Source organism: Gossypium arboreum, chromosome 4, assembly GCF_025698485.1.
Source record: "Gossypium arboreum isolate Shixiya-1 chromosome 4, ASM2569848v2, whole genome shotgun sequence".
In the NCBI taxonomy this organism is placed as follows: domain Eukaryota; kingdom Viridiplantae; phylum Streptophyta; class Magnoliopsida; order Malvales; family Malvaceae; genus Gossypium; species Gossypium arboreum.
In genome coordinates this window covers 111,550,916-111,576,259 of record NC_069073.1, presented here as the reverse complement: position 1 = coordinate 111,576,259, position 25,344 = coordinate 111,550,916, and the positions used below count along the sequence as shown (strand labels likewise).

Here is a 25,344-nt window from a genome sequence, read left to right as displayed (position 1 = left end):
AAAGAGTTGTATTTTATGAGATATTTACGTTTTGGTGAAACAGGGTTAGAGAAATTTCTGGATTCCCTATTTTTACTTTAGAAATTCACCATAAATTTTGTATTAAGAATTAGGACTCAAACTTTATATGTATGGATTCCTTATTGTGTCTATTTTTAATTGAAACAAATGGCATAGTTATTGTATTTCTGTACAGGAATAAATTTGATTCGTAGTGCACAAGGGTCAGAGTAGCCGAACCCTGAAACAGGGGAGACTTTTTCTAATAAACTATACTAATTGGCTTGACCAAAAATTCTAGAAAAAAATTAGTAAGTAGATATATGAGTCTAGTTTCAGGAAAAATTTACAGAATTGGATTTCAAGTTTCGTAACTCGAGATATGATTTTTTTAGCGACCGTGACACAGATGGATAGTTTACTACGAAAACTGTTTAAGTGCTAAGATAAGTTTTGTAATGTCTCCTGCTTGACTCCGGCAACGATCTCGGGTAGGGGGACGTTACAACACAATCTCCTATTACAAGTTGCCTCGTTAAAAACCTTTACCAGGAAAACCCAATGGGACAAAACATTGGTTAAAGGAAAAGAGTACAACGTGTTTTAGACTCCCCCTAATGAAGACATCACATTATATCTTTGAGTCGACGCATTCCAATCTTGTTTCGTAGTCTTTCAAATGTTGAAGTTGGTAATGCCTTGGTAAAAATAGCTGCTAAATTATCACTAGAATGAATTTGTTGAACTTCTATGTCACCTTTCTTCTCAAGATCATGGTGAAGAATAATTTTGGTGAAATATGTTTCGTTCTGTCACCTTTGATATAACTACCCTTTAATTGAGCTATACATGCTGCATTATCTTTGTATAAGATAGTTGGCATATTTTCCTATAAAGGCAAATTACATATCTTCTAGATATGTTGGATTAATAACCTTAACCAAACACACTCTCGGCTTGCCTCATGCATTTCAATTATTTCAGCATGATTTGAAGAGGCAGCAGCAATGTTTGCTTTGTCGAACGCTATGATATGGCAGTACCTCCTCATGTAAATAAATGTCCCATTTGAGATCGATGTTTATGTGGATCCGATAAATATCTAGCATCAGCATAACCAACTAATAGGGATTTTGCATCATTTGAATAAAATAACCCCATATCAATGGTCCCTCTAAGATATCCAAATACATGTTTAATTTCATTCCAATGTCTACGTGTTGGAGAAGAACTAAATCTTGCTAATAAGTTTACAGTAAAAGCTATATCAGGTCTTGTGTTGTTTGCAAGATACATCAATGCTCCTATGGCACTTAGATATTATACTTTAAGACCAAGAAACTCTTCATCATTCTCACAAGGACGAAATTGATCTTTTTTCACATCTAACGATCATACAACCATCGGGGTACTCAATGGATGTGCTTTATCCATATAAAATTTATTTAAGATCTTTTTCGTATAAGTTAACTGATGGACATGAATTCCATCTTTTAAATGCTCGATCTGCAGGCCAAGACAAATTTTTTTTTTTCCAAGATCTTTCATCCTAAATTCTTTCTTTAAATAATTTACTGCATTTTGAAGCTCTTCAGGAGTTCCAATAATATTTAGATTATCAACATAAATAGCAATTATTAAAAAGTTTGATTCAAACCTTTTTATAAAAACACATGGGCAGATTGGATCGTTTTTATAACCTTCTTTTAACAAATATTCACTAAGATGGTTGTACCACATACGTCCAGATTGTTTTAATCCATATAAACTTTTCTTTAATTTGATTGAGCAATTTTCCCGGGAAACTCTATATCCTTTAAGGATTTTAAATCCTTCTAAGATTTTCATATAAATTTCACTATCAAGTGTACCTAGACGTGTTCATGGGCCGGGCAGGGGCCGGGTTCGGGCCAGGCTCAACTAAAAAATATGCCCATTTATTGGGCTCAGGCCAAGCCGGGCTTAAAAAACGGGCCTAAAATTTTGTCCAAGCCGAACCTAGATAAAAATACTAAAACCCAGGCCTGGCCCGCCCGTATTAATTTTGATATTATTTTTAAATATATATAATACATCAAAATACTAAAAACATCAAAATAAATATTTCCCAACAAATTTAAAATAAATTTTAAAAATATGTAGACTTAAAACACTAAGATAGATGCAACTTAACAAGTAAATGCCTCTAAATTAATAATAAAAAATAACAAATGCCTTTAAAATAATAACAAAATTAACAATAAAATAAGTTTTATACAATATCTAAACAATAATAACAAAATAGTAGCAACATAATAGTAGAATGGTAGTAAAATAGAGAGAAAACAACAAGAAAATAGCATTCAAAAATAAAAAAAATATAAATCTTTTTTGTCCTTTAGTGATTCGGGCTGGACTGGGCCGGGCCGAGCCCAGGCTAAAAATACCTTACCCGAGGCCTGACCCATTTTTTAAACGGGCCTTATTTTTTTTTCCAAGTCCATTTTTCGAGCCTATATTTTTTCCCAAACCCTCCCACATTTCGGGAGGGCCTTCGAGTCGAGCCGGATAGCTCGGCCTATGAACACCTCTAAATGTACCATACAAATAGGTTGTAACAACATTCATTAGGTGCATGTCAAGTTTTTCACATATTGCCAGACTAATAAGGTATCTAAACGTGATTGCATCCACCACAGGAGAATATGTCTCTTCATAATCAATGTCGGGTCTTTGCGAAAATCCTTGTGCTACAAGTTGTGATTTATATGTTACGACTTCATTTTTCTTATTTCCTTTTAGTACAAATATCTATTTATATCCTACCCGGGTTAAAAATACCTTACCCGAGGCCTGACCCATTTTTTAAACGGGTCTTATTTTTTTGTCCAAGCCTATTTTTCGAGCCTATATTTTTGCCCAAACCCTCCCACATTTTGGGAAGGCTTTCAGGCCGGGCCGGGTAGCTCGACCCATGAACACCTCTAAGTGTACCATACAAATAGGTTGTAACAACATTCATTAGGTGCATGTCAAGTTCTTCACATATTGCTAGACTAATAAGGTATCTAAACATGATTGCATCCACCACAGGAGAATATGTCTCTTCATAATCAATGTCGGGTCTTTGCGAAAATATCTGTGCTACAAGTCGTGATTTATATGTTACGACTTCATTTTTCTTATTTCGTTTTCATACAAATAGCCATTTATATCCTACCGGCTTTACATATTTAAGGGTTTGAACTATAGGTCCAAAAACCTCACGTTTAGAAAATGAATTTAATTTTACTTGAATTACGTCTTTCTATTTTAGCCAATCTTTTCTATTTCTACATTCCTCAATAGATTTAGGCTCAAGATACTCATTTTTTTTTATTTCAATAGCAACATAATAAGGAAAATTGTTGTCGGCAACTATATTTTTTCAGTTCCATCTTTTTCCTGAAGTAACATAACTTATTGAGATCTTTTCGTTATCACCATTTTCAGGTACCTGAACCTCTTCTGGGGTTTTTTGATTAGTTATATCTTTGGCCTCTTCTGGGGCACTTGCCTCCACAATATTACCATCTTGAATAATTGCTCCTTTCCTTTTACGAGGATTTTTATCTTTGGAACCGATTGGCCTTCCACGCTTCAGGCGTGGATTACTTTCTTTTGCACTAACAATTTGCCTTATTGGGATATCAATTTGTATTAGAGCATTTTCAGCTGGTATGTGAGATTTTGTAATTCTCTTTAGGTTAGTAAATGAATCTGGCAGTTGGTTGGCAATATTTTGCAAATGTATAATCCTTTGAACTTCTTGTTCACATTGACTTGTACGAGGATCTAATTGAGATAATGATGATACATTCCATGTAATTTCTTTTACCAGTTGTATTTTCTCTTCCCCTAATGTTGGGAATGTTGTTTCGTCAAAATGACAATCAATAAATCGTGCAGTAAATAAATCTCCAGTTAATGGTTCAACATATTTAATTATAGAAGGAGATTTATAACCAACATATATTCCCAACCTCCTTTGAGAACCCATCTTTATGCGTTGTGATGGAGCAATTGGAACATATACTGCACATCCAAAAATTCTAAGATGGGAAATATCCTAACCAAAAGCCAATTGTTTTTGTTGCCCTTAAGCGCACAGGTTTTGTTGCATGCAAAATAGCATATCCCCAAGCTGTAACAGGGAGTTTTGTTCTCATGAGCAATGGCCGAGCTATTAGTTAGAGGCGTTTGATAAATGATTCAGCTAAACTATTTTGTTTATGAACATGAGCTACAGGATGTTCAACTTTTATCCCAATTGACATATAATAATCATTAAAAGCTTGGGATGTAAACTCACCAGCATTATCAAGACGAATAGTTTTGATTGCATAATCTAGAAATTGTGCTCTTAATCGAATTATTTGAACAAGTAGTCTCGCAAATGCCAGGTTGCGAGTCGATAATAAACACACATGTAACCACCTACTATATGCATCTATTAATACCATAAAATATCTGAATGGCCCAAATGGTGGATGAATGGGCCCACATATATCACCTTGAATACGTTCCAGAAATAAGGGAAATTCAATCCCAACTTTAGCTGGTGATGGTCTAATAATCAATTTTCCTTGAGAACAAGCGACACAAGATAAATCCTTGAATTCAAGAATCTTTTCGTTCTTTAATTGGTGTCCAATTGAATTCTCGATGATTCTTCGCATCATAATAAATCCGGGATGGCCTAATCGGTCATGCCAAATAGTAAAAGTATACGGTTCTACAAACTTTTGATTTGTAGTAACATGTGACTCAATTGCACTAATATGTGTATAATATAAACCTGATGAAAAAGCAGGTAGCCTCTCCAAAACATATTTCTTTCCACATTTAACATTTGTAATATATAGATATTCAACATTTTTCTCATTCATAGTCTCAATATAATATCTATTAAGACGAATATCTTTAAAACTCAATAAATTTCTTTGAGACATTAACGCATATGTTAAACATTGCATAATGAATCGGAGGTTTTATGTCATAAATAAGGTGTTAGAATATGGACATTCACATTTATTTATAACAAAAGCTTAAATTCATTAAATTTTAAAACCCAATGCCCTTTAATATTTAAAATTCAAATTGATAATTTAAATTTTTATGATATTTCTTTTAATTTTATTATTTAATATATAAACAAACCAAATTGATATATATTTATCAAGAACAGAAGAAGACATGGAAATTGTATGTTAATCATGTAAGAAAATAAATAATTTTGAGTTCACTACAATTGTTGATTTAATTTTTAATATTTTCTATAATGAATTTGAAATAAAAATAAAAAAATAAATGTAATAGATATACTAAATTAAATAAAGAAGATAATTATGTAAAAGAAATTATAAGTAACTTAATTAGAATTTTTTTCCAACTAAAAGAAAAGCTAAAAATGGAACAGAATTTTTTTTATTTGGTTTAGCTTCCTAAGATCGGTTCGATTTATTTGGTTTACATTGATAATTACCGGCCGAATGTAGACCCCCATCCATATGCATTTGAGAGTGAAGGGCAGGTGAACAGACATTTTTTCAATTGCATTTTGTAGAGGCTTTTGCCTACTCAACTTTACCAAGTGGTTTATATTATTCTTAATTTTATTTATTTATTTTGACCCTGATTTAAAAAATATTATTCATTTAAGCCTATTATGTTAATGAATGTAAAAAAAAAAAAGATAATGTAACTTTTTGCCCCTAAACTTGATAATTAGGTTCACTTTGATACCTATAATTTTTGTTTGGTTCACTTTGACACTTAAACTTAAAAAATTTAAAAGTTTGATGATGTAACACTCTAAAATTGTGTCACATTCAACTAGTTTGATTGATTCAACTGTCAAATCAACAATAATTAAATAAATAGTTAAGATTCATATATATTTTACTTTTTTTAGATATTTTAATTATTTATTTAATTATTATTGGTCTAACGATCGAATTAAATCGAATTGGTTGAATTGAGAACTAGTGGTCTAACATGTTCAACCATTGGTTTGGTTATTAAAATATTGAATATGGCACTTTAAGATTGTATCACATCATTATCTAAAAAAAATTATTTTTCAAACTCAGAGTGTCACGTCATCAAACTTTTAAATTTTTCAAGTTGAGTGATCTAAATAGATCTAATTGTCAAGTTCAAAGTAAATAAAAAATACAAATACTAAAATAAATTTAGTTGTCAAATTCAAAAACTATGTAAACTTACCTTTTAAGTTCAAAAGTCAAAAGTTACATTACCCTTTTTGATCATAATCATTAATAAAATAGACTTAAATAAATAATAATTTTCAAATTTAAAAATCAATATGAATCTATTTATTAAATTCATGGACCAAAAATTACATTATCCTTATTTTAGATTACTAAACTACATCTTTGGCAGTATTTAAAAGTGTCCTACTTGTAGTGTGTCTCTGAAGTCTGTACCCCCACTGTTGCAATAAAAATTTCACCTTTATTACTTCTGGTGGGCTGAAGCTGACTGTCTACTGTGAGGCTTACAGGTTGTTTGGTTTAAGTGTGTTCATCTGTCATGAACACTAAGTTAATAAATTTGAACTAGTGATGACCCTTTTTAGCTAACTACCTGCCCCACTCTTACTCATCATATTATCAAAACATATACTCCACCAGGGTGTAATGATCAAAATTTTCACATCCCCTCTACTTGTTAAAATTTCCGCCTATTTCATCATTAATTTTAATACCACTATTATAATATTTAATTTTATTGTTAAAATAATTAAATTATTATCATCATTGTTTTTAATTTCATTAAAAATAATATCACGAGTGACCTATAAAATCTTAAATCGTAGCTCAAATAAAATGTCTAATCATTCTTTATAATTGTAAAATGAAATATTTAATTGATCTACTAATTATCGAATCCAAACTCAAGTAAAATATTTAAGAAAAAATAATAAATATTCAAATTTGAAGAATAAAAGTTAAATGTAATATCATGTTAAAAACATAGTGAAATATTGTTGTCAGTGTAGTAGAATCTGGGTTCGAATGCGTTGAAACGCATTATCTTTCTATTTAAAGGTTGCAGAGTAAACTTTTGACCTGGCCCGAAAAGTAGGAGAGTTTGGGCAAAAATATAGGTCTTCGACACGAACTCAACCCAAATTTGCAAAAAGAAAAAAATATGTTGTTTTCTTATTGTTTTCTCACTGTTTTGTTGTCATTTCACTTTTTATTGATACTATTTTGTTGATATTGTTTGAATATTGTATAACTTTTATTTTAATGTTAATTTTGTTACAATTTTGAAGACATTTGCTTGTTAAGTTGTACTTATGTTAGTATTATTTAAGTATAAAGATTTTTTTAAATTTATTTCAATTGGTTGGAAAATATTTATTTTAATATTTTTAGTGTTTTGATGTATTATATATATATTTTAAAAATTATATAAAAATTTAATATGGACAAGTCAAGTCGGGTCGATTTTTAGTATTTTTATTCAAGTCGAATTTAAGTAAAATTTTAAGCTCATTTTCGGGCTAAACCTATCAAATGAGTCTAAAATTTTGTTAAGACTTGACTCAAACCCGACCCATGGATGTGTCTTGTAACACCCTAACCCGTATCCATTGCCGAGCAGGGGTTTGAGCATTACTACCATTTACGATCACTAAAAAATTTAAATACTTACCGATTCAATGCATCATATAAATAAATATATTACCATTCAATCAACAGTTTGACAGTTGTATAAGCATCAAACAGCAACACTGTTAGTATACTTGCACATATCTCATATAAATTCAACACTGATATATCTATTTTCATATATTTTATGTATATTTATTCCGGTAATAGCTTATATCAAACTTAACATAAATTATATTTCATGTACTTATACTTATTTCGTTTATCTATCTTCATAATTATTTCATATAACCATTCGTCATCTGATACATATTACCTAAATATCAATTGTTCAACAGATGCTAGAGCGTCTCCCGTCCACGGTCTTATTTATCTTTGACATGATGCCATAGTGTCTTTCAACTATGGTCTTACTCATTTTATGTCATGTTGTCATGGTATCTTTCAACCATGGTCTTGTTCATTTCATATCACATTGCCATGGTATCTTTCAACCATGGTCTTACACATTTCATATCGAGTTGCCATGGTATCTTTCAACCATGGTCTTACACATTTTATATCAGTTGCCATGGTATCTTTCAACCATGGTCTTACACATTTTATATCGAGTTGCCATGGTATCTTTCAACCATGGTCTTACACTCGAGTTGCCATGGTATTTTTCAACCATGGTCTTACACATTTCATATCGAGAGCACACTCCCATGAACCTCATCCTTGCAATGGGATTACCGGTCCGAGCTAAATCCCGCAATATAAACTCATAGAGTATTGTCGGGATTACCGGTCAGAGCTAAATCCCAGAACGATAATTACTCTAATGAGATTGGATCCAATTACCGTCGAGCTAAATTCAGACCTAATTCGGATTACCCGTCCGGCTAAATCCATTTTACACGTATTCTTCGGAAGGGCTATATCAGATAGGATCACCCGTCCGGGCTAGATCCTTTTACCGTCAATTCCTTTTCGAGATCCATCAATTTTCCTTTCATTCAACCGGATTTCTTCCCATTTTATCAAATATATCAATGTTTTATAAATTTTCATACAATGAACATTCAAATCATATTCACATCAATAACATACAATCTCAAGCATTTCGAATATAATTCAAGTTACGAACTTACCTCATTGATTGCTCGTGTTTATTATTTCATTATTCGATATATTTTCTTTCCATGATCAAGTCTCGTATTTGTGTCGTCCGGATCTTTATAAATAAATTTGATCATCATTTTCATTCATTTCATATTCTAATACATTTAATTAATGCTCTAGGCAAAATTACCATTTTGCCCCTAAACTTTAATTAATGACGATTTCATCCTTAGGGACGAGAAAGTAAAATTCTTGCAATTTAATCCTTATTTCCAACTATTTTTCTCATATATATTGATAACAGTCCATGAATTCTATAAAATATCAAAATTTTCCATAATTTCAACACTTTTCAATTTAATCCCTAAAACATGTTTTCCCGATCTTGAACTAAATTGATAATTTCGTTAAATTTTGTAATTTAAATAATAAAATAATCTATTTCATGCAATTTAGTCATTTCGACATTTTTACAAAATTGCCCATAAAATTTTACTTTTATTCAATTTAGTCCCCGAGCCTAAAACATGCAAATTAGCCATGCTAGATGAATATTCATACATATTTTCCTCGTCCTCCTCTCCATTCCACATCCTTAATTTATATAACATACAACAAGTAACATTATCAATAATTTCACTATTTACTTATATGTACATTCAAAACTGTCCATTTGCGTCATAGTCACTAAATTATTTATATATTAAGCTACAGAACTCGAAATTAAGATCCGTTAATTTTTCCTGAAACTAGACTCACATGTATTCTTATCATAAAATTTTCAGAATTTTTGGTTTAGCCAATTAGTACAGTTTATTCATTAAAGTCACCCCTGTTCTGCTGTCTGACAGTTCTGACCCTTCTTCACTAAAAATTAGTTATCTCCTTTTACAGAATTCAAATGATGTTCTAGTTTGTTTCTAATAAAACTAGACTCATTCAGGATTCTATAAATATAAATTTAAGCCTCTAATTATTTTTCTTCATTTTTTTATTATTTTTCAAAGTCTGAACAGGGGAACCCGAATTCATTCTGACCTTGTCTCACAAAATTCATTATATATAAAAATTTACAAATTCATTGCTTACACTGTTTCTTCTATGAGAAACTAGACTCATTTAGATTTAATTCCATATTTTTTTCATCTTCTAATTCAATTTATAAAATTTATGGTGATTTTTCAAAGTTAGACTACTGCTGCTGTCCATAACTGTTTTAGTGCAAGATATTAATTACCATGTTATAACACCCTTATATTCTTTTTCTACACCATTTCTCATCACTTTCTCTTATTTTCTCTTCACTAACATATCAAGAACATAGGACCTTATGTAATAAAACTCTACTATAACATTATTTCCATGATTTATCAACAATAACAAACTTAAAAGCGTATTGAAATCTTGATGTACTTACCTTATTCTCTTGATACCAATCTTTAACTTGATTTTCTCTCTCTCCAGCTTCTATTTCTTGAATCCAACTTGATATTCTAACTCCCCATGTTCTCCTTAACATTTCTCTCTTGGTAGCTATGGAAATTCATTTGATTTTTGGGTGAAAATGGTGAATTTTTGGTAAAGAACCAAATTGTAAAGAAAGTAAAACTTTCTTTCTTCCTCTCTTTCTCTCACGTTAGTTTGCATGGAAAGGAAAGATGATGAAAATTCTTCATCTTTCTTTCCTTATATACTAAATAAATAATAATAAAATAATATTAAATATCTCATAAAATATTAATAAAATAATATTTATCTAATTAATTAATTTAAAATATCATTAACATAATCATTACATTCTAGAATTCTCTCTCTTACTAATTGACCATTTTGCCCTTCATGATCTTTTAGAATTCCATCCTTGAGTCATCATTTAATTTGGTAAAATTGTAATTTAGTCCCTCATAGTTCTTTACTTATTCAATTTGGTCCCAATTCATCCATTTTCCTTAGTTTCTAGATCATTCTACCCTTAAAATATTTACACTATTGGTCCTTCAACTTTTCATATTTACACTTTAACCCTTTAAGTCTTGAGTATTTACTCTTAGGCAACAAAACTTTTCTAACTTTTACAATTTAGTCCTTTCCGAATCAAGATATCATAATTTACTTCCCAATGTTGCCATAACTCAAAACTTCCCTTTTATCACTTTATTTCCTTATTTTATTATATCGAGGATAATATATTCTTGTAAAGATTTTTAGGGTATTACAGTCTATTGAAGATGGGTTATGAATAGTAATAGACATTGTATTAAAAAATATATATAACAAGAAAGTTAAAAAATTAAAAAAATGAAAAGTTTTCTAAACAATTTGAGTTAATTTCTTATGACCAAAATAATTAATTAAAATATATAATTAGGGGAAAAAGTTTAACTGATTTCCCTTTCTTTAAAGGCGCACACATCTCATTCACATACTTTTTCTGTCTTTAGGTTTTCAATTTATTTTATGGGAAAATCGCTGCCCGGCGCAACCAAGCTTCAACATCTCGCAAAGGTTACCGGCGCCGCCCACCATCTTAACACAACTGGGAAAAACCCAAAACCCACTACTCTGAACCGGCGGATTATAAGTGAAGACAACAAACCCAATTCCAAGAAGAAGATGGAGAGCTCCAGTGCCAGTCAACGCCTCCCACTTTCCGAAGTCGTCTCCGATTGCGTTAAACGTTGGTTCAAAGATACTCTCAAGGAAGCCAAAGCCGGGGACGTTAACATGCAGGTTCTTGTGGGTCAAATGTATTATAGCGGTTATGGGGTTCCCCGGGATGCCCAAAAGGTTTCTCCTTTTTCTTTTCCCCCTTATTTGGCTCCTAAAGACTTCCCTTTTAATTTCACTTTTGTCTGGGTTTAGGGTTTATGCTTTGCTATTGTGAATTTATGGTTGCTTAGGAAAATGCAATACATATTTACTAATGAATTTTAAGAATTTGCCGTTTTGCTGTATAAAATTCATTACAAGATGAAGTTGGAGCTTTTGTTCTATTTTCTTAGGTTCCAAGATTAACTAGAAGCAGCAACAGGGTTTTTGGATTAGTTTATCTTATTTCTCATTTTGTTTCTTCCAACTAAGCTTGTCTTTGTTTCTAAGTTTAGCTTCGGTGTATTGGTATTATAGGGAAGAATTTGGATGACAAGGGCGTCGAGGCTGCGGTCTTCTGTTTGGAAAGTCAGCGATAAGCATCCAGGTTCACCTCTGTAAATATTAGTATCTTCATCACCTTGTAAGTGATAATTTCCTAATTGTTTGCTTTTTTCTGTTTGCTGTGGTCGGTCTTTTATCAGGTTATAATGCGAGTGATTCAGATTCTGATGAAATCAAGGGTGATTCTTGAGTTTAACATACTTGGTCTCTGCATTTCGAACATTTAGAATCGTGAGTTCCTTATTGCTCTGCTGTGGTCTTCATTTCATTAATTTGTGTTCTTCACTGCTGTGAATGATGTATAAGAATAATCCTATAAGATTTAGAGCTGTGAGTGCCTCATTGCTCAACGTTGGTCCATTTGTTTAGCTGGCATTTTTCACTGCGCTGAAGATTGTATAAATAATAGTCATAAGTTCTGTTGCTGCTAGTTTGGTCACACAATTAAGTCTCTATCCCTGACTTTTGGGTGTGTATTTCACCAGAGAGTGCTGAAGTTGCACATTTTATATTCTTAGGTTTAGGACTTGGTCCTGTTATGTAATCATTGAGCATGGATAATTTATAATCTATTTATTTCATATTATTTGCTACAATTTTCACCCAAATCTGCACATGTTCTGTGATGAAACTATTTATATAGTAGGTTTGGACTATGATCAGTCTAGACTATTTTTGTACCTAAATTCATATTCTTCTGTTAGATGATGTTTGTTTTATGTCATTCGGGGACATTGGTTATTGTGCTTGAGCCAGCCATGGATTACCTGTTATTTTTCCCCTTATCCCACTCATAGAACACTTTACTAGGCCTGATATGAATAGCACTTGTTTAATGGGATTTACTTGACTAAAGATGAATGGCAAGAGCCTCCATTACTTGACTTGTTTAATGTGCAGACATGCATACTCATTCTAATTCCTTTTGAGGAATGTAGGGGAAGGGGAATGATGGGTTTTAATTGTGATAAGTCAAGCTGAGCTCTTTCATATACTAGTGTTTTGCTCATTTACAAGCTAGATCAAGTAGGCTTACTATACTAACATATTTGACTTCATGCATTAGTGATCTCAAACATATTTGAGCTAAAGCATCGCAGAACCCTAATTTATCCAAGCTCAAAAGTGGCTTATGAGCTGCTCAGCTAAGGTGTAAGCCTCCTTTATGGGTTTGTCCTCGTAATTCCACCCTTGTTTAAGTGGTCTTGGTTCACGTGTAAATCTTCTGATAAACTAGATGGAAAGCTCATTAAAAAGAGGGACCCATTTATCTATGTGCGCTTAGAATCGTTTATAACTATTTACTTGTGACACCTTTGGCCATTCAAAAGACAGCACAACTCTTACTGAGAATGAGCATATGGTCCTATATACCATAATACATGCAGGAGTCAAAAGTGACTGCTGCTGCAGTGCCAATGGCGGATATTCTTGGGTTTCTTGACAAGCTTTATTTCAAATGCTTCATGGTTCAGGTGGATTGAATATCACGTGGATTATTAGATAATTGTGACCATCCTTCTTCCCGTTGTTGTTGTATAACATCTCTATTTGACAGCAACATGAATGAACAGAGTTTAATCCTCTCTTACAGGAAGTAATGTCTTTTCTACTTATTTGCAGGGTCCACATGGTGGTCATGCCTGTTTTGTCTCCTTGAAAGTTCCTTGTTCCTGTGTTGTAACTCTTTTTTTTTTTTTTTTCCCTTTCTTTTTTGTAATTTGGTTTTGGTTTTTATAAAGTGTTCCTTTTTTATATATATAAAAAAATACACAAGTCATCTGTTTATTATCATAATATAACTTGTTAATGTTGCCTTTAGACGCAGGAACACTGTTGAATTATGATTTTTCTGGAAAAAAAATCCGTTTGATCCAAATATTTATGTTATCATATGAAGAACAAGATGTATATTATCGTACTTATTAGCACTTTGATCTCATTAGCAGTTTATAAAAGAAAATGCATATTAACCAGAATGCATATACAGTTGCATATTTATCTGGTACAATAATTGACATGGTCAAGGATTATGGTTCTCTCCTACACAAGGAATGAGTCAAATGTGAACTAAATAAGGAAAAAAAGCAGAACATTAGTTTCTTGGAAGTTTTTTAAGTTATTATATTATTCAATAATAGAGCTTAATCTATTTGTTAGACAAAAATTAAGTATAAATAAATACAGTTGAGAGAGTCAATAAAATATATAATACAAGAAAAATAATAGAATATATACATGTACATGTATGGGGTTCAATTGAAATGGTCAAATGGAATAACCAAAAATAAAAAAAGCTAAATTTATTTATTTTCACTCACTTGAGTCACGCTATTATATATATACACGGAGGAGTATATTTAGTAAAATTTGATTTGAAAAAGAGTTAAAATAGGATTAATAAATTCATTTATCAAAATCTTGAAAGAAAGACAAAATTTGAAGTTTAATTATAAATACAGCTAGTGCCTGCACTGAGATGATTTCCCTTTCGCCAAATTAAGAAAGGTTTAATTCTATTCTAAGGCCCTATACTCTTTTCACAATTTTTGGGTACAAATTCGAGTTACAAAGGGCTTTTTACTCTCTCAAATCTTTTTGATGTTTGAAATTTAGTTCCTTTATTCTTTTGATTTAGCATTTGAATAACATTGTCGAGAATTTGATCAAATTTAAATATGTACTATTTTTAAAAAAAAAAATGCTCACACATCGATTTAAAGTTACATAAAATCTGAATTTCACTTTATTTCTATGAAACAATGCTAAAAAACCTTGCAAAGACGGAAAAACTTACAACTCTAAGTTTAACGTTTTTATTTGCTTGTCGTGTAATATTAGCAATACGAGCAAAGTTTTTTATTTTAAAAATACCATATAAGATTTAATTCAACTTCTTTGATATGGTTATCAATTGAACTTGAAATACTAAATCAAAACATAATCCACTTTAACTGAATTCATTAATAGTAACATTAAATCAAAAAAAAAAAAAAGAGAATAAATTCTTAAAACAAAAAGTATAAAGGTTAAAATTAAAACTTGTAAAACATACAAGGACTGAGATGACCCAAATATTTAAATATTTGATTTCTCTACTTTGTTTTATTATTAATTATAAGTAAATAGAAGTAGAAAATGATATTAAGATGAGCTAAGCAATCTTGAGCGTGGGTGGATATAACAAGACAACGTGGATATTGTTTAACAGCCAGGGCGGTATTGCAAAAGACATACAACGTGGAACAAAAAGAATCGACTTGGATTTGCCTTGATAACAAGGGAAAATAAAAAGGTTAAAATATTTCATAGGTCCCTATACTCTATAGATTTAAAATTTAATTCCTATATTTTTATTTTTGAGAATTTAATCCTTTTAATTTTCATATTTCTAAATTCAGACTCATTTCAGAGGCAAAGCCATAAAACTAGCTTTGGGGGCTAAAGATGAATCATAAATTCAGTGGAGGATGCAATTTTACTATTATACTAATTTATAATTTTAAAAAAATTAAAGAAACTAAAAGACATATTTACCATTTGGGAGCAAAGGCCCATCTTATCTGCACCTCTTATCCAATTGTTAATATTGTTAATTTTTTATTAAATTTATTGGTGTAATATTTTAAAATAAAAAATTATTCACTTGATAACAATATAACTAAAAAAATAACATCGCAATAAACCTTAAGTTAAGAAATAATAATAATAATATTAATAATTAGACTTTAATTTTAAAATATAAAAAGTAGAGGAGTAAAATTTTAATTTATAAAGAGTATATAGAGTTATGATGGATTTTAACAAAAAAAAGAAAAAAAAAAGGGCTCCCTCCCCTCTGCTTAGATCAGCCGCCATTGATCATTTATGTATCACAAAATAAATAATTATCAACAATGGCTATAGTCCAGTCAAACCCACATACTTTGACCGAGAATCCCTTTTTTTTCCACGGTCAAACTTGGTTTTAGCTTCTCAGAAGAATCATGGAGCAGTAGCAGAGAGAAAGGTGAGACCTTATTTCACCATGAAATACCCCCCATACTGCATAATACTTTGTATATATAAATTGTGTAGCGACCTCAAACCCCATATCCTCCTCCCATGGCTGCTTCATCATCATCTGCTTTTATCAACATGGACAACAACGTTAATCAATCCGCCTCCACCAACACCACTTGGCCTTCATTTTCTGACCATAATAAATTTAGCACTCAAGTTCCAAATTTCAAGTCATTTGCTCCTTCTTCTTTACCCATCTCCCCTACCCTTATCTCCCCTTCTTCTTTTAGCCCGACAGATTTCTTGGACTCACCTGTTCTTTTCTCCACTTCTGCTGTGAGTACTTTTTAAAACTTAATCACTGTGTTTTACATATGAATTTTATGTATATGCTAAATTCATCTGTGTTTTTCTTTTATAGCTTTTTTCTTCTCCAACTACCACCGGTGCTTTTGGCGGTGCTCAAACGGTAAACTGGAAGAACGATTCTAATGACCATCAACAAGGAATTAAGCCCAAGGGGTTTGATTTTTCTTTCCAAGTGCCTCAAACGCAGTCAACGCTGCCGTCTACGACCGCTACCACTGCCTTTCAGTCTTGTTCCAACATGGTTTCTATGGTACACAACGCTGGCTTCTAGCTATTTCATTTCTCTGATTCTATTTGCATGCAGGCATTTAGGCTAAACAAAAGAATTGGTTTTCCTCAGGAACAACCAGCATGGAGTTTAGAGAAAGCCGGCGGTGAAATGGTCCAATTCAAACCAAATATGCAGAGCAATACAGGTTCTCAACCAGCTGGTAATTACACTTCCCAATACCATCAAACGTCACAGTATATGAACAACAGGAAGGTTGAAGACGGGTATAATTGGAGAAAATATGGGCAAAAACAAGTGAAAGGGAGTGAAAACCCACGCAGTTATTACAAGTGCACGTATCCCAATTGTCCCACAAAGAAAAAAGTGGAGAGATCTTTGGATGGACAAATTACTGAAATAGTTTATAAAGGTAGCCATAACCATCCCAAGCCTCAATCTACAAGAGGTAATAGGTCCTCGTCGTCTCATTCTGCTGAGATATCAGATCAATCAGTTGGTACATTAGGGAACCAACTAGGAGACTCCTTTATAATGCAAGATGAGACTTCGGGTTCCATTGATGATGATGACTTTGACCAAGCTTCTTCAGCAATAAGTAATACTAATGGTTGTGATGATATCAATGAAAATGAACCAGATGCTAAAAGATGGTAAGCTTGGATCATAGCCAAAAATGAAAAACAGATTATCCCATTAATGGGATCTTGCTTTAGCTTACGCTTTTGTGATTATTTTTTTTAAAATTTTTGCAGGAAAAGTGAAAATGAGAATGAAGGTATGGTAGGTTGTGGTAGCAAAACTGTGAAAGAGCCTAGAATAGTGGTGCAAACAACAAGTGATATTGATATTCTTGATGATGGGTATAGATGGAGGAAATATGGACAGAAAGTAGTCAAGGGAAACCCCAATCCAAGGTTAGTCATTATTCTCCACCTAATTGTCTACTAATAGGAAGCCTGGATGTGCAGTTTATTCAACTAAAATTGTTGACTTCGTCAAAATCTTTTATACAGGAGCTACTACAAATGTACGGCAATAGGTTGTCCTGTTAGAAAACATGTAGAGCGAGCATCCCATGATTTGAGGGCTGTGATAACTACTTACGAAGGGAAACACAACCACGATGTTCCTGCTGCACGCGGGAGCGGCTACACGATGAACAGACCTTCGGCTGTAACTGCAAACATGCCGATAAGGCCTTCAGCTGTCCCCAGTCAGCCTAACAATACAATGTACCCCAACTCGGGAGTTAGCTTGGGGATGCTGCAGAACAACAACAACAACAACACAGGTAGTTTCGGATTCTCTAGATTGGGGAAGTCCATTGGCTCATCATACATGAGCCAACCACATTTCTCAGATGGGGCATTTGCTAAGAATGAACCTAGGGATGATTCATTTTTGGACGGATTCCTGTCTTGAAAAAGCAAAATAACATAACTTTTAGGAGTAAACCAATCAACAAAGTGGATGTTTATCAATTAGTTTTCCTTTAGTTGCTTGATTCTGTAGGTTCTGTGACTCAATACTCAATACCCAGAATTAGTGCATTTATTCATTTGTTTTATTTATTCAACTTTGTCGCAGATTGTAAGAGTAGAAAACAAGTACAAAAAATGAATTTGGGTGGTCAATAAAGAACTGCTTCAACATTAACACAGTTCGGATTTGACTTCGTGAATTTTTTTTTAAATCACGCAGCTGGTTTAGTGACAAAACTTGTGTGAGGTCAAGTCACCATAACAATCCATTAGAACATACAACTGCTCTGTACTGTGAAAATACATACATTTATGCATTATATTGCGATGCTTGCTCGGCTAATCATTATCACATAGAGCCAGCCAGGGCAAATGAATTGATAAAAATACGTAAAAAGAATCACCTAAAGTGAAAGAAAAATTAGATGTATGATTGAGTAGACAATTTATAGCCAGAAACAACAGCAGATATTGCCAGTGTTAGGAAGGCAAAGAAAGACATGCTAATAGCTGAAGCTGAGGAATCAGTGAAAGCGTTGTCTTGTCCTTCTCTCATCCTGTTTGTCAATGGAATTGCTGCAGATACCGATGATATCAACAAGTACGACATCACCTGTTATATATAATTTTTTTAATTTAAAGATGTCCCACAATTCTCTTATTTAATAATAATAATAATAATAAGGTGATGAAAAGTTATGGGAAAAGCAACCTGATCACCAACAAAGTCCACCATGGCAGAGATACGTTGATTCAATATCTGCTTTACGTTCCAAAGTGCATTCACGTGTATCAACGCTTGTATTCCCGTGTACAAAGTCGATAGAATTGCGATTGCTAACAAATACCTGTAAAAATAACAATCTCTAAATCAAATTTTAAACTTTTTTTTTGTTGGATCGAATTTGATATGAATGGAGTTTTGGTATGACCTGTATTCCTCGTAATTGTCGAAGTTTCTCCAGTCACCATGCTTGTTGCTAGCCGTAATTATGAGAGCAAAGAGAGCAAGAAAGCGAATCCTCTGGCGATTAAAGACCCTTTATTGAATAAATCCTCTCTCTTCCAACGCCTGGTAATGGAGTAGACGCCGAACCCAAGTGCCGGAGTGGGGTTCTCCACGTAAGCGGGGGGTGTAAACGCCGTTGCGGACGGTCCCGCGTCACCGTTGTGGGTTGCTGCTTCATCGGGGTTGGACATATGGGATAACCCAATTTAGAAATCCTGATATACTGAGATTTTGCTTTGAGGAAAAAAATTATGAAGTACTGAGATTTTGAATTACAGTTACAAAAAAGAAAGAATAGAAGAAATGGGAAAAGCGGAGAATTTTCGCGGAAAAGAAAGAAAAGTGTGGGAATGAGAAACGGAAGTTGGTTCCTTTAGCTGACAACTCAGCCTCCTTCTCCTCCTCTCCATTAATTTTATTTCTTTTTAACTTCAATCCACTCTCTTTATACTTTAAACTAAAATTTCCGTTCAAAATAATAATAATAATAATTTAATGATAATTAAAAGTTCAGTAATTAAAATATTATAACACGATAAGTTCAGTGATTAAAATATATCATTTTAAATATAAATAATTAAAATATAATTTAAGACAAACAAAAATAACTATTTTAATAGTTTACCTTAATATTAATTAACTACAAAACTTGTAGGATAAGTAGTAAAAATTTACCATCTCTTTTAAGTAATGTTTTAAATTCAAATTTTGTAAATAAAAAATAGTTTTAAGATAATTTTGTATTCATGATTCGATTTGATTTCTAATTTAAACATGATGTAATACAAATTTTTTTGTATTTTTATGTTCATTTTATAGTTTGTATTTGATGTTTATAGCTACTGTTCCTAACAATACCGTCTTCAAAATTTGAATTTGTATAAACTTTGTCGAACATAACATTTTTCTTAATTTCATTCAACATTTTTAAATAATCATCTAGATTTAGATTTTAATCGAAATTTTAAACTATCAATATCAATATTGTATCAATTAAATCTTTCAATTGATTTTGTGATGATTTAGATATTAAATATTAATTTAAATATAATTTTAGAGTATTTAAAATATATAAATTAAATTGTAAACAAATGAATATTTATGGCCTAAATGTTAGATCTAATCAGTTTAAAAACAAAAAAATGTTAATAAAAATTTATGAATGCCATTTTTTAACAAGTCATATTTAAATTGTTTGTACATAAAGTACATATACAATTTTATCTGTATTATTTAAAAATATTTACATAAAATTTAAAATTTGAGTTGATATTTAATGCAAATGATTAAGTTCATAGAAAAACCTTATTAATACAATATTAATCTTTTAAAAACTTAATTAAAACATTTTAAAATATGAGACAAATTTATAATATGAGCTATAGTTTGGGGATGTGAAGTGAAATTAATTTCTTTTTATTTTGCATAGATGAATATAAATACAATGACGTTTTTGGTGGAGAAATCAATGGAACGTTGCATTGGATAAGTCCCTCGACCTCAACAAGACCCCCTTTCTTTTTTTTCTTTTTTTTTTTGTTTCTTTTTCTTATAATTTATTCTTTAATGATTTTAGTATAGATTCTAATTATATCTATTCTTTTTGATATAATATTCAAAACTACTTATAGCTCCTCTCTAACCCATAAATAGGAGAATAATGCACTTCAGCTCACTCGAATTTACGTTCTTTTGTATTGATAATAATACTCATACAAATCAATTAAGATTCAATTAATCTTTTCTTATCATTCTTAAAATTAACTTCCCATGCATTGATCATTTGATCTTAGTAAATTATATAGGGTTAATATGCAAATTTATCACTATAATTAAAGTAAAAACTGAAACTTACATTATAAATTTTTAATTGATATTTGTTATTATTCTTAAGAATTAAAGATACCGTTATATTTTAATTTTATATTAAAATATGTTGCTTAACCTTTATTTGATTGAATTTTGTTACTAAAGTTAAAATTGTTATTGAATTTTATTATTCAATTTTAATTTAAAATATTTTTCAATAAATTTCTTTTATATTTTACTTTAAAATTTTAAAACAATTGGTTAATTAATAAAACACCCCAAACTCGGCCTAAACGTTATGGCGGATCCGAGAATATCACATGAGAGTGTTTTTGGAAAACCGTTTCAATACATAAAAACCGTTCCAATTATTATCTTTTACTTAGTTCGGAAAACCTTTAATTTATTGATTGGCTCGTAAATATTTCTTAGTACGCAGAAGTTTTAAAATCCAAACAACTCTTAGTACCGTCTTACTTCGAAAACCTTAGTTAATTTTAGAAAAACATGCTTAGCTGTTACAGTTTATATTTCAAAATCACAGTTCAAAAACCTAAATTAAAACCAAAAGTCCAAGTCCAAAATTACATCAAAATTCCCTCAAAAATAATGAAAATAATAGATAAAACAAAAGCAATAAGTTCATAAACTAAAATGTATGTGGTCGTGGTCACCGTCGAGTCTTCCACTGCACCGATCCACCTACAGCTGGGGATTACCTAAATAAATAAAATAAATAAAGGGTGAGTTTTTGCAACTTAGTGTGTACATCCCCACAGTTCAGCATGCATACAGTCAGATAATAGAATACAGTCATAATTCGGGCCTGAACCCTTTTACAGAATCAGGGTGGGCTTTGGCCCACTCAGAAACAGAATCAGATACAACTTAGGGCCTTAGCCCATCTTAGATATACAACTTAGGGCCTTAGCCCATCTTAGATATAGCATGCATAACAGATCAGAATAACAGAAACATGCCCACCAACCCTGCACACCAACTCTGTCCAACCCAACACACCATATGGGGATAAAATCGACCCACCCATCCTTCCATACGAAATATGAGGATAAAATCAACCCATCCAACCCTACACACCATAGAGCACCGTAAAGCGGCATATGTCATAAATATGCAACTTAGCTGCCAGATAACAGGCTTTAAAGGCCTTTCAAATACTTCATTCAACTTTATCAAACCCACACTAATGCAATGCATCAAACAAGGATGGTATGCTATAATGCAGATTAACAGACATATTTTCATATCCAGAATAGACAGATATACATGCTAAGTGTAACATAGCAGTACATATATCGTAATATCAGATCATAGAATTAAGGGTCCAAGTAAGGCTTACCGACCCTACGACAAGTCACAATCGACTTGGGCGACCCGTGCAACCTTATAGAACATTTCAGAAAAATGGGCTCACACGCCCATGTGGCCTGCCCGTCTGGGCCCACACGTCTGTGTCCTTTATGTGGCCCACACGGCCCAGTTGGCCGAGCCCGTGTCTTGCACATGACCTCGTCAGCCATCACACGGCCGTGTCCGCCGCGCCTGTGTTGCGCACGTACGGCCTGGTTCGTCAATCACACACCCGTGTACTACCACACGGCCTCGCCCGTATGTCGTCGACAGAATACTTTTCGGCTTTTATCGAATATCATTTTTTGTGCAATCAGAGTACACACCTAGTTCGATATCGACACGTAATCACTCTCGAGCATTCCAGAACCTATACTTGACAATTGAACCCCAATTTCAGTCACTTAATCCAAAACTTAAACGAAGTTATAACGGAGCGCTCATCACTCAAATGATGAAACCCTTGCCTTTGATCGAAACGCGAAGTTCACGCTCTCAACCAGTCAATGGTAATGATTTGCAGACTCTAGATCAATTTCTAAACCAGAAAGAACTCCTCTTAGTGAAAATATATTCAGAAACACATATATAAACAAAAGCCGAAACTTACCAACTAATGCCAAAAGGAAAGCAGAGATGACGAAGGCTAACGAGCGATGGAAAACAGAGAAAGAAATATGGGATTGAAGCAAAACAGAGGTCGACGTGGGGAAGAGGAGAGAAACGATTGAAATTTTTGGGAAGAAAAAGAAATTTTCGGTTATGGGAGAAAATAATAAAAACTATCCTGATGGCCACTCCTCTAAAATCTCCTCAAATCTCTCTGTACAATCTCCCCACTAACTCCACTCACTTAGAATTCCATCCTACTCCAAACTCTCACACGGCTCAAGCAGCAAAATAAATCCCTCGTTCGTACAGGGATTCGAACTCCAAACCTCTAGTGACTTCACACCCCACTTAACCACCAGACCAGCAGACCCATTCTTATAAGCTTTTACAAATAAACACATATAAGCCTAATAACCAAAGATAAGACTTTATTCAAATAAAAACCATGCGTGGGATTAGAGCGATAGCGTCTCAACATTGAGACATGGAACACATCATGTATGCGATCTAACTCTGGAGATAGCTCCAACTGATAGGCGACTGGCCCCACTCGTTTCAAAATCTGGTACAGCCCAATAAACTGAGGGCTCAGCTTACCTTTGCAATCAAACCTCAGAACCTTCTTCCAAGGTGAGACCTTAAGGAAAACTATATCCCCCACAGAATACTCGATGTCCTCCCTCTTTAAATCAGCATAGGACTTATGTCTGTCAAAAGCCGCTTTCAGTCGATCTTGAATCAAGCGGACTTTATCCTCAGTCTCCGATACCATTTCCAGACCCAATACACGTCGCTCACCCAACTTAGTCCAGTATAAGGGAGTGCGACACTTACGACCATACAGTGCCTCGTAAGGTGCCATCTGTATACTAGACTGATAGCTGTTGTTGTAAACGAACTCTGCTAATAGCAAGTACTTCTCCCAACTGCCTTAGAAAGCTATAATGCAACCCCTCAACATGCCCTTCAGTATCTGAATCACTCTCTCCAACTGACTATCTGTCTAAGGATTGAAAGCAGTACTAAAGTCTAATCTCGAACCCAAATCCCTATGAAGCTTCTGCCAGAATCGAGACATAAAACAAGGATCCCTATCAGAAATAATTGAGATAGGTACCCCATGTAGCCTCACTATCTCAGAAATGTAAAGTTTGGCTAACTTCTGTAGGGAGAAGTCTGTCCTAACAGGAATGAAATGTGCAGTCTTGGTCAATTGATCCATGATGACTCAAACAGAATCCTTCTTAGTGGGTGTTAGGGGCAACCCACTAACGAAGTCCATCGTTACTTGTTCTCAATTCCACATCAGTATCCTAACCAGCTGCAGCAACCCCGAAGGTAACTGATGCTCAATCTTAATGTAACACCTCCGTACTCGAGACCATTGCCAGAGTCGAGCACGAGGTGTTAACAGGCTTAATTCATTAATTAAACAGCTCAAACAATTTATTTTTAAAATTTCTAGACAAGCTGGCTAACTGCGTCACAGTCACTTAAAAATTCATATTTCGAGTTCCGAAACTCGAAATTAAGATCCATAAATTTTTCCTAAAACTATACTCATATATCTATCTACTAATTTTTTTTCTAGAATTTTTGGTCAGGCCAATTAGTAAAAGTCTCCCCTGTTTCAGGGTTTAGCTACTCTGACCCCTGTGCACTACGAATCAAATTTCTTTCTGTACAGAAATCCAATGATTATGCCGTTTGTTTCACTTAAAAATAGACTCAATAAGTAATCTATAAATATAAATTTTAAGTCCTAATTATTTTTACACAAATTATGGCAAATTTCTAAATTCAGAATAGGGAATCCATAAATTGCTCTGACCCTATTTCACCAAGACGTAAATATCTCATAAAATACAACTCTTTTACATATTTTTTTTCTTCCATATGAAAATAGATTCATTAAACTTCAATTTTATATTTTATTCATCATCTAATTATATCTATACTATTTTTAGTGATTTTTCAAACTCATGTCACTGCTACTATGTGATTCTGTTTTATAGCCAATTTCACCATTTTATGGATTTCCATAGATTAGTTAGCACATAAAGCATACGTGTTATCAAATATAATCTCGATTAGCCACTTCAATAGCTAATCATTCTAAAACATTTCCATGCCATCCATGAGCTATATCATAAGATTATATACACAAAAGGATTATAATGCTATACATGCCATATTCCCAAAATATGCAAGCCACCATACCGAGATGGTCCGTTGATAATGTGAGCGTGCCTCTGATAGTCCTAATCTCCAAACCAACTTGTCAAAACTACAAGGAATGGAAGGGAAGGAGTAAGCATAAATTCTTAGTAAGTTCACATGCAAATAACAAATAGCTTAATAAAGCAATTATACCAACCAACATTAGTATAATATCACCAAAACATATATCACATTTCTATTCATCATTCATCATCTTACTACATTATTGTTGTCGTATCAAGTCTCAATCTGAGGGTTAAGTACATACCTATCCAAAATGCCCATTCCAAAACACTTACCAATACGTCACTTGCATCTTGA

General features: G+C 32.7%; 3 protein-coding genes and 1 pseudogene across 4 annotated transcripts; 2 read left to right on the top strand and 2 right to left on the bottom strand.

The window, feature by feature from the left end:
* Positions 1 to 3,406: 3,406 nt before the first annotated feature.
* On the bottom strand, positions 3,407 to 4,018 carry LOC128291608 (uncharacterized). The gene has a single exon (XM_053026802.1). It carries the CDS (start codon positions 4,016 to 4,018, stop codon positions 3,407 to 3,409), a length of 612 nt encoding a protein of 203 aa, XP_052882762.1.
* Positions 4,019 to 11,139: 7,121 nt separating this feature from the next.
* LOC108460667 (uncharacterized) lies at positions 11,140 to 13,797 on the top strand. Its single transcript, XM_017760252.2, has 4 exons — positions 11,140 to 11,552; positions 11,892 to 11,961; positions 12,059 to 12,149; positions 13,542 to 13,797. Exons 1-3 carry the CDS (start codon positions 11,223 to 11,225, stop codon positions 12,106 to 12,108), a joined length of 450 nt encoding a protein of 149 aa, XP_017615741.1. The 5' UTR covers positions 11,140 to 11,222; the 3' UTR covers positions 12,109 to 12,149; positions 13,542 to 13,797.
* A 1,963-nt stretch (positions 13,798 to 15,760) lies between these two features.
* Positions 15,761 to 18,214, top strand: LOC108460665 (probable WRKY transcription factor 33). Of its 2 annotated transcripts, XM_053026492.1 has the most exons (6): positions 15,761 to 16,256; positions 16,342 to 16,539; positions 16,630 to 17,171; positions 17,274 to 17,435; positions 17,535 to 17,812; positions 18,109 to 18,214. In XM_053026492.1, the coding sequence occupies exons 1-6, from the start codon at positions 16,023 to 16,025 to the stop codon at positions 18,156 to 18,158; spliced, it is 1,464 nt and encodes a 487-aa protein (XP_052882452.1). In that variant the 5' UTR covers positions 15,761 to 16,022; the 3' UTR covers positions 18,159 to 18,214. The 2 variants fall into 2 exon arrangements, with proteins under 2 accessions (XP_052882452.1, XP_017615740.1); XM_017760251.2 differs by having other exon boundaries at positions 15,869 to 16,256; positions 17,535 to 18,214.
* A 76-nt stretch (positions 18,215 to 18,290) lies between these two features.
* On the bottom strand, positions 18,291 to 19,428 carry LOC108460666 (CASP-like protein 4B1; annotated as a pseudogene).
* Positions 19,429 to 25,344: the final 5,916 nt, after the last annotated feature.

What these genes read in the sequence shown, in the direction of transcription:
- LOC108460667 (XM_017760252.2), top strand. Translation starts at nt 11,223, where the DNA reads ATGGGAAAATCGCTGCCCGGCGCAACCAAGCTTCAACATCTCGCAAAG. An exon ending in TTCCCCGGGATGCCCAAAAG is followed by an intron (nt 11,553 to 11,891) that starts GTTTCTCCTTTT and finishes TTGGTATTATAG; the next exon opens with GGAAGAATTTGGATGACAAG. An exon ending in AGTCAGCGATAAGCATCCAG is followed by an intron (nt 11,962 to 12,058) that starts GTTCACCTCTGT and finishes GTCTTTTATCAG; the next exon opens with GTTATAATGCGAGTGATTCA.
- LOC128291608 (XM_053026802.1), bottom strand. Translation starts at nt 4,018, where the DNA reads ATGGGTTCTCAAAGGAGGTTGGGAATATATGTTGGTTATAAATCTCCT.
- LOC108460665 (XM_017760251.2), top strand. Translation starts at nt 16,023, where the DNA reads ATGGCTGCTTCATCATCATCTGCTTTTATCAACATGGACAACAACGTT. An exon ending in TTCTTTTCTCCACTTCTGCT is followed by an intron (nt 16,257 to 16,341) that starts GTGAGTACTTTT and finishes TTTCTTTTATAG; the next exon opens with CTTTTTTCTTCTCCAACTAC. An exon ending in AAGGGAAACCCCAATCCAAG is followed by an intron (nt 17,436 to 17,534) that starts GTTAGTCATTAT and finishes TCTTTTATACAG; the next exon opens with GAGCTACTACAAATGTACGG.